Source organism: Rana temporaria, chromosome 12 (assembly GCF_905171775.1).
Source record: "Rana temporaria chromosome 12, aRanTem1.1, whole genome shotgun sequence".
NCBI lineage: Eukaryota > Metazoa > Chordata > Amphibia > Anura > Ranidae > Rana > Rana temporaria.
This window is the reverse complement of record NC_053500.1, coordinates 105,510,744-105,531,601: the sequence shown is the minus strand read 5'-3', so window position 1 is coordinate 105,531,601 and position 20,858 is coordinate 105,510,744. Positions and strand designations below refer to the sequence as shown.

Sequence of the window (20,858 nt, the reverse complement as noted above, 5' to 3'; positions counted from 1 at the left end):
GCTTGACCTCACGTTTTGTTTAAACTGCGCATGCGCCGGGCGCCTACATTTCCCAGTGTGCATTGCGGCTAAGTACGCCGCATGGGCCTATTGATTTTGACGTGGACGTAAACGACGTAAATCCCGATTCGCGGACGACTTACGCAAACGACGCAAACATTTCGAATTCCGCGGCGGGAACGGCGGCCATACTTAACATTACTATTCCACTAGGGCCTAGCTCTAACTTTACGCAGCCTATCTCTTACGCAAACGGCGTAAAAGTACTGCGTCGGCCGGGCGTACGTTCGTGAATCAGCGTATCTCCTCATTTACATATTCTACGCCGACCGCAATGGAAGCGCCACCTAGCGGCCATCCAAAATATTGCAATCTAAGATAGGACGGCACAAGCCGTCGTATCTTAGATATGTTTAAGCTTATCTCTGTTTGAGCATACGCTTAAACATAAGTCGGCCTAACTCTACCGGAATCTACCTATTTGTTCCAAACAAGGGAGAGTCTCTATAAATCAAGGACAGTTGCATACCTCCCAACTTTTTGAGATGGGAATGAGGGACGTCTATCAGCAAAAGTATGCAGGCATAGGACACACCCATTGCCACGCCCCCTTAAAGGAGAATTGTACAAAAAAATGTGATTGGTTAAACCCACAAGTGCTTTTTTACCACTACTATTCCTTTATATGCTTTTGGAATTTACAAATGCAGCAATTTAGAAATCAGATGAAAGGTTTAGCACTGGGAAACACTTTTTGATGTATATAAAAATGCATTTTTTATCTACAACTATAGAGATCAGACCAAAATGAGGGACAAATGAGGAGTAATGAGGGACATTTCTCCAAGTCAGGGACAGTTGGGAGCTATGCAGTTGGGAGCTATGCTGTGTGCATGAGCCCTTTATTATTAGGCAGAAACTGGAAAAACAATTCGCACTGAAATAACAGCCAATCAGAGCTTATGTATCTGCAAGTGATAGGTCACATGATCCTAGCCCGCACACAACAATCGCAGGACGAGCCCTCTCCGCCACGTGCTGCACAGAGCGGGCTTCCTATTAGCGCGGGGGGCGTGTCTAAGGCGGGACCGCGCACGCACGCACTGCGCGCTTTATAAGCAGTGTTGCGTGCGCGTCCACGCCACACGAACCGCGCGGGTTCAGGCTTCAGGCTCTTTGTGAAGAGGAGGGGACACCGACGACACCGAGGATTTTTAACATGGCAGACGACAAACCAAAGGTACCGTGTGAGGGCCGGTGTAGAGGCAGAGCGGGAATAGTGGGGGGACGCGAGTTAGGAGTGTAGGAGCGGGGATGGAGGCCTGAGGACGGGGGCGCCGGGTTTAGGGAGTCCATGTGTGGTGAGGGATAGCGGTCTGTATATGTATGGGGGAGGGAGAGAGGACTGTATATGTATGAGGGAGGAGAGTACGAGTGCTTAGGAGTTCATGTAACTCCGGGGACATTTTATTTATCATCACAGTGAAGGTGCGCGGGATTCCTCTCTGATATGTATGCAGGACTGGGACCTCCATCATTTGCTTGTGATTGGATGCTGCTGGAACCCCAATAGTTGTGTCTACTTGTGATTGGCCACTATTGAATTCCTCATTTACCTGTAACTTGCCACCTCACGGATTATCCCAATTTGTCTGCCTGTAATTGGCCACCATCATTTGCATGTTATAGGCTACCTACTGGGACCTCCCGCAATAATTTGCCTGTGATAGGCGGCTGCTGGAACCCTCATCATTTGACTGCCTGTAATTGGCTGCTGCAAGGGTCCTTTCCCTCTAAGTGCACAGGAAGGACTGTGGTCTATCCTCCACTATTGTCTGGACTGCTACAATGTTCTATCCCTGTTTAGCCAGCGCATTCTCTTAAAGTAGAACTGCAGATTTCCTGGAATGGAAGGCTTGGCCCAAATTAAAGTAAAATTAAACCTGTATATTGAAGTGATGCCGTACTTTTACGTAAAAAAAAAGTGAGTGAGGGCGAAACTTTCTTAGATGTGGTGACTGCGTTCGTTTTATTAGGGGTTTCTTTCTTTCTCATCTGGCCAGTGAGGCTCCATTCACACCTAGGCGTATATACGCCTGAAGCGCGACGCCGCAGCAGCCCCTAATACGCTGGAGGGGTGATTTTACATTGTCGGCTATGGAGATGGTTCACATCACCACGCCGAACGCCTGAAGCTCAAAACAAGTCCCGGACCCTTTTTTTCGGGCGGCTTCGGCGTTCGGGCATAGCCGACAATGCTAAAATCGCCCCTCCAGCAAAAAACAAGGCTTAAAAACGAAGCGTTTTGTCGCCGCAAAACGCCTATTTCATGTCGCTGCAATACGAGGCATATCGCCTACGCAAAGGTGTGAATGCAGCCAAGTCTCCCTGTTTTTTTTTCAAGGGAACAAGCTTTCTTCCAGATGTATTAGTTTACAGGGATGAGATAAACCATTGACCACCAACAGGGGGTCCTTATCACAATGGTCAGTATTTATGTAAAGCCTTTATGCCAAACGGGGGGGGGGGGGGGTTATAAAGTACTGTATATATGATTATAAAGTATTAGCTAGAGTTTGGCTTACTTATTTTTTTTTTTATCTGCTAGTCCAAGGGTCTCAACTTTTCAAACAAAGGGCCACTATCGTCCTTCAGACTTTAGAAAGTGCTCGGATTGTGGCCAGTGGGTGCAGAAAATGTCCCGGGCCCAGCACCAGTAAGAATAAATGTGGCCTCAGGGTTGGTGGTCAGTAGGAGGAGTAGGGCCCCTATCAATAGGAGGAATAGTATCCCATCATTGATATTGGTAGAAGAAATAGTGCCCCCTTGTTGGTGTCAGTGGAAGGAATAGTGTCTCATATCAGTTGGAGGAATAGTGCCCCAAGGGCCGCATAAAGGCTAGCAAAGTGCCACATCCCGGGCCGCAGTTTGGACACCCCTGTGCTAGTCCATAAACCCCCCTTTAGATGGACAATGTTGCTGTCCAAAGTTGCTCCTTCATCCATAGTGAGGATGAAGCAGGTATGTTGCTGGGGGGGGGGGGGGGGGCTAAACTAATACAGCCACCACATCTGATTGGCAAGCTGCAATATACTACATTTTTGGGTTTAATGCTGAGGGGACCTAGTATGTCTTTTGTGCGTTAAAAATGCTGCCTAAGGCCCCTTTCACACGGGGTGGCGGTATAGCGATTTTTAGCGCCGCTAAACCATCGTATTTACTGCGATATTTGGCCGATAGCGGTGCGGTTTTAACCCCCGCTAGCGGCTGAAAAGGAGTTAATACCGCCAGCAATGCGCCTCTGCATAGGTTTCCCATTGATTTCAATGGGAAGGAGCGGTAAACGCACCGCTCCATAGATGCGGCTAGCAGGACTTTTGAAGCGGTCCTGCTAGCACACCGCTCCAGTGTGAAAGCCTTCGGGCTTTTTTACATTGAAGACTGCAGGGCACGTTTTTTTTTCAGGCGGTATAGTGGCGCGATTTAACGCTAAACCACCTGAAAAAGTATCAGTGTGAAAGGGGCCTTATTCTCGCTCGTGCTCTCTCTCTCTTCCAATTTAAAGGAAAAGCTTACCTTTAAAAAAAAAGTGGTCCAAGGGGCCCCAGTGTGGTGGTAAATACTGTGCTCAGTTTAAATGCCAGGCTCTGGTACGCTTTGATCACTCTTCTTTCAAAATCCACCTGTCTGTAGTGTTCTCCCCTTCACACTGTAGCAACTGTACTGAGCTCAGTTTGCAAATGTACAAAAAAAGTGTGATGCATTATAATAAGTGCATTGCCTTGTGCACACCAGAGGCCGCAGTATAGCACGGTTTGCTGGTGTGAACAAATCCAACAGATAATCTAACTGGGAAATTGTCTGCTTCCTGGAGTATTGGATGCCTGGTCCCCTTCTGGGGTTGTAGCTTCACCCCCCAGCATGACTGGTGTGTCCTGTAGGGGATGGGTTTAACCATAGAGCATATCAGGGGAACCAGGCAAGCATTTTTTGAAGCAGTTATTTTTTTAACCACTTCAGCCCTGTAAGGATTTACCCCCTTCTAGACAAGACCCCTTTTTGCGATATGGCACTGCGTCACTTTAACTGACAATTATGCGGTTGTGTGAAACAAAATTGTAACCCCCCCACAAATGGAGCTTCTTATTTTGAATTTTGAAAAATACTTTCTGCTATAATACGTATCCTAAAAAAGCAAATGAATTCATCAGTTTAGGCCAAGGGTGTTCAAACTTTTTTTCTAAGAGGGCCAGATTTGATGTAGTGAGCATGCGTGAGGGCCGACCATTTTGCCTGACGTTCTTTGAACCATTAAAATGAAATGCAAATTAACTAATGCACTGCCCAACAAGAATTTTCTTGCCTGTGTGGTGAAGTCCATGGGTGAGCTTGGGTGTGTTATTTGGATATACCGTAGTTATCTGCGTATAACGCACACCTTTACTTTAAAATGGAAGTTTCAGAACTGTGACGCAAAATAAAGGTCAGTTGCCATGAATGCAGCCTCATCATTGCTGTGAATGCAGCCTGATCAATGCCCATCTGCAGCCTCGGAGGGAACAGTGAGGGGCAGGATGAGCGTCAACAGATTATCTCCTATATACACCGCGGCCTCTTTAATACAAAGTCCCACCTCCTATGATGGACAGAACAGTCGTCCAATGCCAGCCCAGGAGACGGCACTTCCTATTACGGAGACTACATAAAGGAGAATCTCCTGTTTACTCGGCAATCTCCTGCCCCCTCACTGTCTCCTCCAAGGCTGTCAAAATGATAAATGCTGTGTATAGATCTTTTGTGGGGGGGGTGGCGCTCAGATTAGTTGGGGGCTACAAGATAGAGATATATGCCAGTGCGACTGCATTAAACAAAACACGGGCTGCGCTTGGCTTGCGGGCCAGACTTTGGACTCGCCGACTTGCCTGGTTTAGGCCAATGTGTATTCTGCTACATATTTTTGGTAAAAATCACAGTGGGGTAGATTCAAAGAGCAATTGCGCCTGCATAACCATAGTTACGCAGAGCAATTGCTTACTTGCCCCGGCGTATCGAATGCTCCTGATTCAGGAACCTCGAACCTTGCGCAGGCCGCTAGGTGGTTGTGGTAAATTGCATACTAACGCCGATTCACAACCCTTTCGCGTAAGGCTGCTCCTGCTAATGGCAGGGGCAGCCAATGCTACGTATACCCGTCGTTCCCGCGTCGCAAAGTTTAAATTTTACATAGTTTGCGTAAGTGAATCGTGAATGTCGCTGGACGCCATTTACGTTCACTTTGAAGCAAATGACGTCCTTGCGGCGTCATTTGCTGCAATGCACGTTGGGAAAGTTTCCCGACGGAGCATGCGCCCTACGCTCGGCGCGGGAACGCGCCTAATTTAAATGATTCCCGCCCCCTACGGGATCATTTACATTAGGTGCCCTTACGCCGGGCATTTTTGAGGAGCGCCCATGTAAATTACGTGGCTACTGCTTCGTGAATGAAGCGTAGCGCAGTTAATTTGCGGGGGGCTTGGCAAAAACGTGACGGAGGCGCAGCGGTACCTGAATCTACCCCAATAGGCGCACATTGGTTAGCGCAAAAGTTGGCGTCTAAAATGGGGGGGGGGGGGTGATTTAGGGACTTTATTTTTACTGGTAATGGCAGCGATCTGCAACTTTTAGAAGTATAGTTAAATCCTTCAATAAACATTCTCACCTGTTAAATATTGACAGCTGAAATGCACGAAAACGCAGCACGTGTACCTTTGTGATATCTGTGCATTCCCATGTGGTGTGATTTGCAGTCTATTCAAATGGATGGGCTGAAAATCGCACCAGGACGTAGAAAAAGTATATGCACTACTCGTACACCAGGGCTCGACAAATCCCGGTTGCCATGGCGACTAGGCTTGGAAGGGGGGGCAAAATACATTTTTTCTTTGTGAGCTGGAGCCATCTGGTGGTGAGCCATTGGTATTACAAGTTATTACCACCAGATGTGTAAGCTGGCGCCATCTGGTGGTGGCCGTTGGTATTACAAGTTGAGCATTACAAGTTAAACAGCAATTCTGATGTAATTTTTCACTATTTTCACTGCCATCTTCTTCCCCCTAATTAGAACCCCCCAAACATTATATATATTTTTTATCCTAACACCCTAGAGAATAAAATGGCGATCGTTGCAATACTTTCTCTCACGCCGTATTTGCGCAGCGGTCTTACAAGCGCACTTTTTTGGGAAAAAAATTACACTTTTTTTAATTAAAAAATAAGACCACAGTAAAGTTATCCCCATTTTTTTTTATATTATAAAAGATAATGTTGCGCCGAGTAAATTCATACACAACATGTCACGCTTCAAAATTACGTCCGCTCGTGGAATGGCGACAAACTTTTACCCTTTAAAATCTCCATAGGCGACGTTTAAAAAATTCTACAGGTTGCATGTTTTGAGTTAGAGGAGGTCTAGGGCTAGAATTATTGCTCTCGCTCTACCAATCGCGGCGATACCTCACATGTGTGGTTTGAACATGGTTTACATATGCAGGCGCTGCTCACGTATGTGTTCGCTTCTCCGAGCAAGCTCGTCGGGACGGGGCGCGTTTTTTTTGGCTCCTAACTTTTTTAGCTGGCTCCTAGATTCCAAGCAAATTTGTCAACCCCTGTCGTACACACCACTAGGGGTGCAACGGATCGAAAAACTCACGGATCGGATCGATCCTCGGATCAGGAGTCACGGATCGGATCATTTTCGGATCAGCAAAAAAAAAAAAAAAAGACTAATCTTGTTACACCCAACGGAGTTTTAGATTCAGTTATTTGCAACACAAAATGGGGGTTATGTGCTTAAATACAGTATATGTAAATCTGACAGACTGTTTACATGTTACATTTTAAAAGCCGCAGCAAACCTTACATGTTTGAAAATTAGAGGTGTTCTGTCACATTAGCAAACATGTAAGGTTTGCTGCGGCTTTTAAAATTTAACATGTAAACAGTATATACGTATATGAGATTTTATATAAATATACTGTTTTTTTTTTATTTTTTTGCAAATTTGTAAACTTTTACATTTTTTTATAAATTGCCCAAAACCTTTTATGGCTTCATTTCAAGCTCTATAACTGCTGGTACCCTCCTGGGCTACATCACTGACCTGTGCCATCCTTCCTATCCATCTGGTCTGTTTGCAGGAGAAGTTCAATCAGTGTGCAGGCAGATTGCATGGAGTGTGCGTCATCCCAGAAATTGGAGTGTGCACAGCGGTGGTAGAGAGGCATGTACTATTGAAATATGCATTACTCTTAACCGGTTTGTGGCAGCATTTTGCTCCCTTGCACAGTCTGTGTATGAATCAGCCGGAGCAGTGGGTTCGGAATACATTTTTGGAGCTCATTTAACTACATGGTAAACACATCACAGACTTTATTCTAATCGTGTCTAATTAACCACTTGCCCACCAGGTAAATTCTGGCACTTCTCTCCTTCATGTGAAAATCACAATTTTTTTGCTAGAAAATTTATCAGAACCCCCAAACATTATATATTTTTTTTTAGCAGACATCCTAGGGAATAAAATGGCAGTCATTGCAATACTTTTTGTCACACCGTATTTGCGCAGCGGTCTTACAAGCGCACTTTTTTTGGATAAAAATCACTTTTTTGAATTAAAAAATAAGACAACAATACATTTTGCCCAATTTTTTTATATATTGTGAAAGATAATGTTACGCCGAGTAAAATGATACCCAACATGTCGCGCTTAAAAATTGCGCCCGCTCGTGGCATGGCGTCAAACTTTTACCCTTAAAAATCTCGATAGGCGACGTTTAAAAAATTCTACAGGTTGCATTTTTTGAGTTGCAGAGTAGGTCTAGGGCTAGAATTATTGCTCTCGCTCTAACGATCGCGGCGATACCTCACTTGTGTGGTTTGAATACCGTTTTCATATGCGGGCGCTACTCGCGTATGCGTTTACTTCTGCGCGCGAGCTCGTCGGGACGCTTTAAAAAATTTTTTTTGGTTTTCTTATTTATTTTTATTTAGTTTTATAATTTTTTACACTGAAAAAAATAAAATAAAAAAAATTGATCACTTTTATTCCTATTACAAGGAATGTAAACATCCCTTGTAATAGAAAAAAGCATGACAGGTCCTCTTAAATATGAGATCTGGGGTCAAAAAGACCTCAGATCTCATAATTAGACTTAAATGCAAAAAAATAAATAAAAAAAAAAGTCATTTTTTCAAATGACAAAAAAAAAAATGTTTCTTTAAGAGGCTGGGCGGGACTGACGTTTTGACGTCACTTCCGCCCAGCAGAGCTATGAGGACGGGTGAAGGAGATTTCTCCTTCAGTCCCGTCCCCGCTCAGCTGCCGGACACATCGGATCCCCTCCGCCGCTACCGACGGCTCCGGTAAGCGGCGGAGAGCGCGGGAGAGCGGCGGGAGGGGGGGGGCCCCTCTCCCGCCACCGATAACGGCGATCTCGCGGCGAATCCGCCGCGGAGACCGCCGTTATCGTGTACACCACCGCCCCCTGCAAAGATGAATATCTCGGTTGTGGCAGCAGCTGCTGCCGTTATCGAGATATTCAACTTTAAAAAGGACGTCTTTTTGACATGGGGCGGTGGTCAAGAGGTTAATCTAATTAGAGAAGATCTAGAATGTCTTTTCAGCAAGAATGTATTTTGCAGTGGAAGCCAAGGCACCGGAATGAAGACACAGGTCAGCAGAGATGGGACATGGCATTAAAAACCTTCCATGACAAAATAAAAAATCTTTTTCTAACATCAGGTCACGTTACACACTTCTTCATATTTCAGAAGATGCCACCTAGGAGGAGGAATCCAGCTCAGTGGTGGTCAACTTATCTTATATTAGGGGCCCCTTGGTGTTCCCCCTCCAGCTCCACAGAGTCCACACGTTCATCCTGATTAATTTCCCAGAGCGCCGCCAAGACAGCCAATCCGGGCAGCCTTCCAATTAGAGAGCGCGCTCATCACGCGGGCCAATCGGATGCAGAGACGGGACATCCCATCCAACCAATCACAGCCGATCTGTGATTGGTTGGGGTGGAGCAACATGACCGCCGCTCCGGAGCTAGGCCGAAGCCGGGGACTTTCCTATGGCCGAGGCTCCGGAGCGCTCCGCGGATCGCGTGGTGTGCCGATCCGAACGGGGTGACCCGTTCGGATCACGGATCGGCGACGATCCGTTGCACCCCTACACACCACGTTGCATGCCACTGCAGTACCATGCATTTTGGTGGCTAATGCACTGCATTTGCAATCTGCCATTGGGGTGTCGTTAACCAATACATTGGTACCAGCAGTAGATTGCAAAAGCAGTGCCGCTTGAGCGTGGTCTGGGTAATGCACATAGAACTCGCCTGTGTCGCACTGTGTTCTCATGTGAATTGGCCCTTTTTAATCGGAATGTCTGCAAATTGCTCTTTATCAATGGGCTAAACCAGGGGTTGACAAATTTGCTTGGAATCTAGGAGCCAGCTAAAAAAGTTAGGAGCCAGAAAACGCACCCCGTCCCGACGAGCTTGCGCACAGAAGCAAACACATACGTGAGCAGCGCCCGCATATGTAAACTGTGTTGAAACGCAATTTTGAAGTGTGACATGTTGGGTATGAATTTACTTGGCGTAACATTATCTTTCATAATATTAAAGAAAATGGGGATAACTTTACTGTTTTATTTTTTAATTGAGAAAAGTGTAACTTTTCCCAAAAAAGTGCGCTTGTAAGACCGCTGCGCAAATACGGCGTGACAGAAAGTATTGCAACGATCGCCATTTTATTCTCTAGGGTGTTAGGATAAAAAATATATATAATGTTTGGGGGTTCTAATTAGAGGGAAGAAGATGGCAGTGAAAAATTACATTAGAATTGCTGTTTAACTTGTAATGCTTAACTTGTAATACCAACGGCTCACCACCAGATGGCACCAGCTCACAAAAAAAAGCCCACCTTCCAAGCCAAGTCACCGGGACACTATTTCTAGTCGCCATGGCGACCTGGCGCCCGGGATTTGTCGATCCCTGGGCTAAACTCCTCCAAGGTCCTTTACAGGCATCTTCAGGGGACTGGTCCTCGGCTGTTTTAAGGGCCCGGGGTGGCATGATGTCACACAGGAGTTCATTCATCTGACATACAGGCATGGTGCCAAGAATGTACTTTGAGCTGCACATGCCCAACTCTGTACATTCTAAAGACCGCAAACAGGCAGGTAAGTTTTGTTTTACAGCAGAAGAGACCTTGCATGGCTTTTTCTGCAATAAAGCTCCTGCCTTCTCACAATTTCTTTGTTTAGGACCTTTATTTCCCCTCACCAATGACTTTTGTGGAGCCTATAGTCTACCAACTGCAATTTCAGTATCTAGTAATGCCGTCTGTCATACAGGCAAGTACCGTATTTATCGGCGTATACCGCGCACCTTTTTCCCCCGAAAATAGGGGGGAAATCCCGGGTGCGCGCTATACGCCGATAGCATACCTCGGAGGAGAAGGAGGGGGACGAGCGCCCGCGGGAAATCACCAAACTGTCATCTCTTCTCGGCTCTCGCGTCTCACACGCACAGTCCCGCCTCCGCCACCAGCATTGGACCAGTGTTCTGTCTGTCACTGAAGATGGTCCAATGCCGATGGCGGAGGCGGGACTGTGCGTGTGTGACGTAGAGCCGAGTGGAGATGACGGCTCTGTGATTTCCCGCGGTGATTTCCGGCGGGCGCTCGTCCTCCTCCTTCGCCTCCGAGGTACTGTATGCTGCATAGATTTAAATAGGAGGGAGACCGCACACGCACAGGTGCACTGAAGCATTGAGCTAGCAGAGTGGATTTAAGTAACAGCCTGATGCACAAATTCAGTCAGACCCAGCTGGAAGTGGTGAACTGTGGGAGACATCTCACTTGGTGTTAGTGGTTTTTGCCTCTTTCATTTTCATTTTGTAAGTGTGGTTTTAACATTTAATAAAGGGATTATTCCTTTTTATAAGGAGAGCACTATCTTTTGTTCTTTGTATCCTTTTATATGGCTGGATATATCATTTTGGAACTGACCAGTTGAGAGGCAAGAGCCTGTAATCTGCTTTGTAGCTGATCCCAAAAGGTTCACAAAAAATTAGTTTTTTCCTGAAAATTCCCTCTTAAAATTGGGGTGCGCGTTATACGCCGGTGCGCGTTATACGCCGATAAATACGGTAGTTGGGGGAACTTGGCAGTAACGACAGGCTGTTAAAACCAGGCCACTGAGTCTCGCTGTTATAAAGTGGCACCAAGTCCTTTCTCTACAAATCCAAAAGAAAAACAGGTGACGTTGCACAAAAGTTTTAATTTAGAAAAATCTTTGTAATCCTCATCACTAGCTTTGAATGTGCATATTAAAGCAGACCTTGCACTAAAATATCTGCTGCTTCCCCTGGATATGCGGATATATCAATTTGCATAATTTCAGAGATGGGCTTTGAAGCAAGCCAGTGTAATAATGGTCTTCTTCCCCAGCAGCACATGCTGCTCTTTCTCTAGAATTTATAATGTAGTACAGTTGCATACTATAGTGTAGATATATTTAAAAGTAAAACACAGGAGATGATGTCTAGGTGATACGGGCCTGCATAGTTGATGGTCTGTATTCAAAAGTGCTGTCTTTCCACAATGCTGGGGACATGGTATACTGTTGAGCCTCTTACACAGACAATGAAAATATCGGACAGATGAACTGTGTTGATCGGCTCTGTCGTGTACCAACGATCAGATAATCGGACGATCTCTTTGAAAGCAGTAACTTGTCCAATTTTCTCATTGTATGTACTGGGCATTACATTGTGTCTTCAGTAACATGGCAGTAGGCAGCTTTTCACAGAACGATGAACTGTGAATGTCTGTGCACTCAACATTCTGTAGATGAATATGTTGGCTTCTGTCACTGATGTCGGTCAGCAGGACAAGAAGGTAAGCAACTACTAACATCCGTTTGACTATTTGTCAGTGAACATTGTCCCTCCCAGTGTAAGGTGATGCCTCTACAGACAACCAATGAAAGGGGTTCATTTTTGTTTTTAACAGCAGTGTTCATAGAAAATGAAATGTGATCCTACATTTTTTTTTTTTTCTTATGTTGCAGGAAGGTGTTAAGACTGAGAACAATGATCACATCAACCTGAAGGTGGCTGGTCAAGATGGATCAGTGGTACAATTTAAAATCAAGAGACATACACCGCTTAATAAACTAATGAAGGCTTATTGTGAACGTCAGGTAACAAAATATTTTTATTTATTTTCCCCCTTCCTTTGAGAAAATCACACCTATCATTTTGAAAATTGTTCTGTAAACTAGAACAGTCTTCAGCAATGGAAAACTAATGGCATGACCAAGATTTTGTGGAAGTCATTATTATTTTTTTATTCTTTGAAAAAGGTATCCAATCTCACTACACACAGTTCAGGACTTTTGTAAAATTGTTTTAGTATTTCAAGAGTGAGCCTAGGTTCACACTTGTGCGATGTGGGAACAGCGCGATTACAACGCCGATTCCCGTATTGCATCTCCCGCAGGCAGGTCGCACTGTACTCTGCAAACAGCTGTGGGTGTCAATACATTGTTAATGACGCCTGCAGATCAGTTTACAAATTGCAGTGTGAACTCTAGGGCTACAACTATTTTCATAATCGGTTAGTTGGCTGATTGTTTTGGTTAATAACCTTAAAGTGTAGCCATAAAACATTATTTAAGAACGTTTGTTAGATTTTTCTAATCGTCAGTGTGGTCAAAACGACGTTCGTTTTTACCCACGGTGACGGGGAAGTTTAGGATTGGAAAACTTCTTGGTCACAAGAATTTTCAGACCGTATAATGTGTTTTTTGTTCAGAAATTACATTCATTTTAACCACTTCAATACAGGGCTTTTATACACACCTCCATACCGGGCCTATTCTGGCACTTCTCTCCTACATGTACAAATCATAATTTTTTTTTTTTTTTTGCTAGAAAATTACGCAGTACCCCCAAACATTATATATGTTTTTTTTAGCAGACACCCTATGGAATAAAACGACGGTCATTGCAACGTTTTATCTTGTACGGTTTTTGCGCAATAATTTTTCAAACGCCTTTTTTGGGGAAAAAATTGTTTCATGAATTAAAAAAATAACAAAACAGTAAAGTTAGCCCAATTTTTTTGTAAAATATGAAAGATTAGGTTACACTGAGTAAATAGATGGATACCTAACATGTCACGCTTTAAAATTGCGCACACATGGAATGGCGCCAAACTTCGGTACTTAAAAATCTCCATAGGCAAGGCTTTGAAATTTTTTACAGGTTAGCAGTTTAGATTAACAGAGGAGATCTAGTGCTAGAATTGTTTCTGACACTCTAACGCACGTGGCGATACCTCACATATTGTGGTTTAAACAGCGTTTACATATGTCGGCGGGACTTGCGTGTGCTTCTGCGCGCGAGCTACCGGGGACAGGGGCGTTTTTTTTTTTTTTTTTAAACTTGTATGTGTGTATACACACAATGAAGCTGCACCAACACTTGGTTGCTTTCATACACTTTTGCATGCATTCTGTGTAGTGACATAAGTCCTAACAAATGTGAACATGCATCTAAATGGTACATATCTCCTATATCCAACAAACTTATAGAAACCTTTTTACACTTGCCTCACCTGCCTTCCACCCCATGGAGCCTAGGGGATAATGCCACTCAGAAAGTTGTGAGACTCTTGCAGTGAACTGGCGTGTCTTATGGCTCTCGTAAGGAGAAATTTCTGGGGAATGCAGAGCCATAAGACACGCCAGTTCACTGCAATTTATGCAATTTACTCTAATAGATGCAGTAGACGCTTCTATATAATGTGTGTAAAGTACCGTATTTGCCGGTGTATAAGACGACCCCCTAATTTTACAGTTTTTAAAGATTTTTATCATGTACTCACCGTATAAGACGACCCCCGCTTCATATTTCTTCCTTCTGGAACCATATTCTTCTTGCTGGAGCCAATCACAGCGAGCAATGTATTCTATTAATAAATACAAAGCCTGCTTGGATTGGCAGAGCCTGTAACATCAGCCCACGCCTCTGATTCCCAAAGCCAATCCGAGCAGGCTACTGAATGTAGCCTGCTCGGATTGGCAGAGGTTGTTACTCCAATCCGAGCAGGCTCTGTATTCATTTCAATACATCGCTCACCGGGATTGGCTAAACCAGCCCTCAAAATTTCCCCTCGCATTTTGCGAGTGCAAAATTGTTTCTGGCGAGGAGCTGGGAGTGGGGGAGAGCGCAGGTACCGCCGGCATGCGGGGATTGATCGGGAGCCGTTCTCCCATTAATCACCCCGGGGAAGAGAAAAGCCGCGGGATAACCGCTGTTACAGCTGACTTTACATTGCAGCTCCGCTCGCGGTTACACACAGCCCCGCCTCCTGACCCCGTGCCTGTATCATATAGACAGAACACGTCCCAGCATTGGACTGGCATTCTGTCAATCTGATACAGGCATGGGGTCAGGAGGCGGGGCTGTGTGTAAACACGAAGGGAGCTGCAATGTAAAGTCAGCTGTAACAGCGGGTTATCAGCTAAGTAATCCTGCAGCTTTTCTCTTCCCCGGGGTGATCGATGGGAGAACGACTCCCGATCAATCCCCGCATGCCGGCGGTACCCGCGCTCCCCCCACTCCCAGCTCCTCTTCCCCTGGGGCTATTTTCTGCACAGGTACGTAAAGGCTGCAATGGTGGGCAGAGGCTGCAATGGTGGGCACAGGTGTGGCTGCACTGATAAAGTTTGTAACTTAATTCGGCATAAAACATGGACGTGTAATTTCATGAGATAATTTGAGGGTGTGATTAGGGGTGGTGCAGGGTAGGGATTGGTTGGGTCAACTGGTGGCGAGTAACCCTTAAGGCCTGGCTAGTAGTGCAGGACTTGAAATTTTGAGCCCTGGGCTAAACGGTATATACTGTGTGTAGCTGAAGCTACATGCAGTATTACCGTACATCCAGCAGGCATCTGAGAAGCTGACCCGGCGTATAAGACGACCCCTGCTTTTCGGCCAGTTTTTTTAAGTGTAAAAGGTAGTCTTATAAGCCAGCAAATACAGTGTATATTTTCTTGGAGATGTTCACATTAAATTATGCATTCCTGGATATATTGTGTCTAGTAAACGTAGAAATATTAATATTTTTATTGCATTAGTTTGTTCATGGTATGCGTTTTTTATTATATATTCTAGGGTTTGTCAATGAGGCAAATTAGATTCCGGTTTGATGGGCAGCCAATTAATGAGATGGACACACCAGCACAGGTATATATATATTCAAATGTTTAGGTAATGTGTGGAATGGTGGTAATGAATAAAGTAATATTTACCTGCCCAGACCCTCTTCTTTGGTTCCACTTCTGTGCTCCTGGCCCCTCCCACTTGAGTGCTACCACAGCAAGCAGCTTGCTATGGGGGGGAGCCTAGCTGCAGCTCTGGGTGTCCATTCAGACATTGTGCTGTGGCCTGCGCCCCTTCTCATTGGCTCACTGACTTTGACAGCAGCCAGTGACAAAAAATGACTGGCACCGATGACAGCACAGGCGCACTGAGCGTGCAGTTTCTAACGGCGATCTGGCGGTTCCCGTGCCTGAGTGCCTTCATCATGGCTCTGACCAGTCAGTGCCGGAGCTGCGATGCCGGGAAAGATGGAGTGCTGCGGGGGCTTCAAACTCGGGTAAGTAATTCATAATGAGCTAGTATGCTATGCTCATTATGCATTTGTCTTGCTTTGTGTTTGTGTGGATGTCCCCCCCCCCCCCTCTTCCTCAGGTAAGTATTGGAGGGCTGCTGCATTTTTTTTTATGTTGATGTACACTGCTGCTGCTAAACAGACATTCAGAGGCAGTTGGACAGTTTTTTTTTTTTTCCCCCCAACTGCCCCTGAAGTCATTCAATGTTATCTTGTGTGTACATGTACACAGGGTCGTTTCTAGGCAGTTGAGTTTAGAGGGTTTTTTTTAGAAAGCAAAAAATGAGTTCAGACACCGAGTTTAGAGGCTTTTTTTTTTTTTTTATGCTTCTAAATGTAAACGTGGCAAAACTGACGTTTCATACGTCAGTTACTATCTGTCAAGTTACATCATTCAGGAGAGGTTGTAAAAACATCGCATTTTTGCAGTATGTAGGCTGTCACTTTTGACCTCAGTCAGAAAATGCTTTAATCGGTTTCCAGGTTCCATAATATATGTGTATGTATCTCTGAACTGCAACAAGCATGCAGCCAGTGAAGTACTGAAACTATAAAAAATCACCATTACAGCCAGGCAACTAGCTTTTTTTTTTTCTTTCTATACAATGGAAGTCTAAATGTTTCTCTTCTTGGGTTTCCTTTAACCGCTTGCCGACCAGCCACCGTCGTTGTACGGCGGCAGGTCAGCACGATACTGCAAACTGCCGTAGCTGTACGTCTGTCCCTTTTTAAGCGGGATAACAGGCGCCCGCCCGCTGCACAGCGGGGGCACTGATGCTCATGACCGGTTGCAGAACAGGTGTGTGTGTCCGTCCCAGTTCTGTGAGGAGAGAGATCGTCAGTTCCTAAGAGCTGGGAACCACGATCTCTAGTCAGTCCCATCCCCCACAGTTGGAACACACAGGGAACACTGTTAACCCCATGATTGCACCCTAGTGTTAACACCTTTCCCGACAGTGACATTTACACAGTAATTGGTGCTTTTTATAGCACTGATCGCTTTTTTTTAAATTGGTCCCAAAAGTGTCCGATATGTCCGTCATAATGTCGCAGTTCCGATAAAAAATCGCAGATTGCCACCATTACTAGTAAAAAAAAAAAATGCCATAAATCTTATTTTGTAGACTCAAACTTTTGCGCAAACCAATCAATATACGGTTATTTTTGGTAAAACAAAAAAATACATATCTGCCTAAACTGAGGGAAAAATTGGCTTCTACAGCGATTTTCACTTTTTTGCAGTTTTATTTTTGCGATTAAAAAAAAGATCAAATACCGCCAAAAGAAAGCTATATTTGTGGGGGGGGGGGAAAGGACGTCAATTTCGTTTGGGTACAGCTTTGCATGACCGTACAATTGCCAGTTAACTGCTTAAGCACCAGTGCACGACTATATACGTCGGCACGGCTGGGCAGATGGATGTGCCTGTACGTCCCCATTAAGATGTGGCATTGTTGGTGCACGCCCGACCGTGATTCCCTCTGTCCACAGGGATACCCACGATCGTCTCACGGAGAGGAAGAAGGTGGAAATCCTATTGTAAACAAGCATTTCCCCAGTCTTGCTAGTGACAGGACACTAATTTCGGCTCCCTGTAATCGGGAGCAGTGATCAGTGTTGTCACATGGCCCACCCCCCTGCAGTTAGAAGCACTCCCTAGGACACACTTAACCTCTTCAGCGCCCCCCTGGGGGGGAAGTTTGTGTTGTGCAAATCACGAGCAGCCTGGGTGAACAGTGCTGCTCTATAGATGCATTGCAACAAGTGAGTGTTGGCACCCCAGAACAGGTAGTTTTGCTGGAAGCATCATAGAGTAGAAATATAAAGCCTTAAAAAAAATGTAGCCACCATGTTTAAGTGGTTCTAAAGCCGTAAGGTTTTTCACCTCAATACATTCTGTGCATTGAGGTGGAAAAAGCACCTGTGTGGCAGACACAGTGGGCCAGATTCAGAGAATTCCGTTACACAGCGGCGTAACGTATTCCATTTACGTTACACCGCCGCAAGTTTACAGCGTAAGTGCCTTGTTCACAAAGCACTTACCTGTAAACTTGCGGCGGTGTAACGTAAATCTGCTCGGCGCAAGCCCGCCTAATTCAAATGGGGCAGGCACCATTTAAATTAGGCGCGTTCCTGCCCCGAACGTACTGCGCATGCTCCGTCGGGAAAATTACCCGATGTGCATTGCGCTAAATGACGTCGCAAGGACGTAATTGGTTTTGACGTTAACGTAAATGGCATCCAGCGCCATTCACGGACGACTTGCGCAAACAACGTGATTTTTCAAATTTCAACGCGGGAACGCCGGCTATACTTAACATTGGCTAGTCCACCTAGAGGGCAGCCTTAGTTTTACATGGCGTATCTCGACGGAAATGACGTAAAGTTAGAGCGACGGGTAAAGCGGACGTTCGTGAATCGCCGTAACTAGTCATTTGCATATTCTACGCCGACCGCAATGGAATCGCCACCTAGCGGCCGGCCTAGAATTGCATCCTAAGATCCGACAGTGTAAGTCAATTACAGCTTTAGGATCTTAGGGCTATCTATGCGTAACTGATTCTATGAATCGGCCGCATAGATACGACAAGCGTATCAGGAGATACGCCGTCGTATCTCTTCTGTGAATCTGGCACAGTGTTTTTTATTCAAGTTTTATGGACTTTTTGTAAGTATACTATACATGGACAGAGGAAGACATTTGAGCATTGCATTAATATACATGGATTTTCTTTCAGAGAAGCATGCACAAGTTTTTAACTTTACCCAAAATGAACATAATCCTACAATCTGCTTTGTGCAACATGTATTTGAAAGTGTTGTCAAGTACTGGCTTAAATTGCAGGGGAAAAGCTATTTTATATGCTAAGATTTTTCATTGTTTTGACTGAGCACTTCTTATTTTTGTAGTTGGAGATGGAGGATGAAGATACAATTGATGTGTTCCAGCAGCAGACAGGAGGAAACTTCTAGAACAAGCTATAAATACCCAGCTGCTTCCCACTGCCTCCACTTGAACATGTTCATCTCCATCCCTCTTCCCGTACTGTACATACATTAAGGGTGGATGTGTATTATTTTAGGGAATGTTTTCCTACTCCCCAACCCCCCCCCATGTTTTGTTTCCCCCACTTAAAAGAAATCATGCAAGAATCTGAACAGTTGGGCCCCTTTCACACATGCGGATCCTTGGAGGATCAGTTTTTGGACATCCGCTTGCTCAGTGGGGATCGCTCCGCTGACTAGTCTGTCTCGGCACACTGTGCAGAGAGGACCAGTCAGATCTCCGCTCTCTCTATGGGGGATCGGATTAAAAACATCTTCATCTGATGGACGGGTGCAAAATAGGGTTTGCATCGGTCACACTTTAGCAGAGAGGGTCGGGGCTGATCAGATGTCAGTAGACATGTCACCGCTGACATCCGACGCTCCATAGAGGTACATGGAGCGCCCATTCAGATCCGTCTGAAAAAACTGACAGGCGTATCTGAATGGTCCACACGTGTGAAAGGGACCTTAGGCCTATGTTATTATGCTGACTTGGTAGATACTAAGAAGATGGCTTGTATATTCAGCTACAGGTAGTGGCTGTCAAGGTTCAGGCAACCTCTGATTCAAAGGGGTCAGTTAATCCTCCAAGTTAGCAAAGCAATAGTAAAGCCTGCTCATCTGTGATAAGTTTAAACATTCATGTTCTTACATGGACTTGTGTGACTAGTTTTGTCCATTTAAGTAGGGATTATTGTATGGATTTTGTGAACTAGTCACCTGTCTGCCCCCCCCAGTCTGTCAGGTCTGATTTGCAGGATCAGTTGGTTTGTGACTTTATATTTTTTTTTTTCAAAGAGTCATTCTGTAGAAATATGGTGAACCTAATCTTTTGGGATAAGGAGGTACAGGAGTATAAAAAAATGCACTCTTCCTCTGATCCTAACTTGATGGTGTTCTCTCTAATTTTTTTTTTTTTTTTTTTTTTTTTTAATAAAGATTTGCCCCCTTTTGGACCAAGTTAACTTGAGATGGTGCACTGCGCAACTTTTTTTTGTTTTCCTTTTTATTATACTTTCAGCTCATTCCAGTAAATTATTTTGCTTTATACTTTTACAAAGCCATCCAGGGGTATTGAATAATGCGAGATAGATACTGGGGTGGGTAACGTCTCCATTACGATTTTTTTCACAGGCACTCTTATTCCAGGTTTATCATATTTAAGGGAGCAAGCCCCACCTCTCAGTTGAACTTATTTTTTATTGTGAAGCCAAAATGATTTTATAACTTTTTGTATGTAGCTGTTACATGTAGCTGGGTGAAGAATTAGAAAAGATGTAAAAAGATTTAAAAAGTTTAGGTAGATTTTTCTCTTCTGACATCTTGTTGTTCAAATCTTGTTTAAAATAAATTACTTTACTACTTTGTTGGTGAACAGAAATATGAATGTTCTTAAACTCAGCAGTGCTAAAAGGATTACTAAACCAAGAATAAAAATGTAACGTATTGCAGCTTATCCGATAAAGAAAATGTTCAACAAGTACAGAAATGCAGGGTCCCTTGTCCTGTCTTGTAAATGAAACAAAGCACAGTCAAGCTTGTTTGTCTCTAATTTACTAATGACGCTAGTCTCCAGATAATGGTGATGAACAAAGATGTGTTGAAGTCCAGTCTAGGTGGTAATCCTGGTTCAGCCATCTGATAGGTTATTTGATCACCAGGTGAAAAATAAAGGCTGGTGCCCAGAAAAAAAAGCCAAATAATTTAGGGATTTATAAGCTGCAGTATATAACATTTTTGGCTTTAGATATCCTTAAGTGACTAACTTCTAGCAAGCATCTTATGTGGGATGCTCCCATTTAAGGACTGCTGTACAACTCTGCTGAAGCTTTAGGACACACCAAATATAAAATGTACACTTTTTTTTTTTTTCTCTGTGCAAAATGGCACTCGGGTATGATTTTTCTTATTGGTGACCTAATAATGATGGATGCCACTGAGGCATTAACATTGGCAGTATTAAGAAATAGGGCAGCCAACACCATGGAGGAGTGAACTTTATATGTTGCATGGGCTTTTTGACACTGGATATAGTAAGTATAGCACAGTGGCCTTCCTAATTCTCATTTGGAAGATGACTGTTG

The 20,858-nt window shown here is 44.5% G+C and overlaps 1 protein-coding gene across 1 annotated transcript; it reads left to right on the top strand.

Moving 5' to 3' along the window:
• The first annotated feature begins 1,123 nt into the window (after window positions 1-1,123).
• On the top strand, window positions 1,124-20,155 carry SUMO2 (small ubiquitin like modifier 2). Its single transcript, XM_040330082.1, has 4 exons — window positions 1,124-1,240; window positions 12,116-12,247; window positions 15,228-15,299; window positions 18,637-20,155. The coding sequence occupies exons 1-4, from the start codon at window positions 1,220-1,222 to the stop codon at window positions 18,697-18,699; spliced, it is 288 nt and encodes a 95-aa protein (XP_040186016.1). The 5' UTR covers window positions 1,124-1,219; the 3' UTR covers window positions 18,700-20,155.
• Window positions 20,156-20,858: the final 703 nt, after the last annotated feature.

Bases quoted from the DNA above. Each gene is read 5' to 3' on its own strand.
- SUMO2 (XM_040330082.1), top strand. From the start codon at position 1,220: ATGGCAGACGACAAACCAAAG. The intron at 1,241-12,115 runs GTACCGTGTGAG...CTTATGTTGCAG, and splicing joins TGGCAGACGACAAACCAAAG to GAAGGTGTTAAGACTGAGAA. The intron at 15,300-18,636 runs GTATATATATAT...TTATTTTTGTAG, and splicing joins AGATGGACACACCAGCACAG to TTGGAGATGGAGGATGAAGA.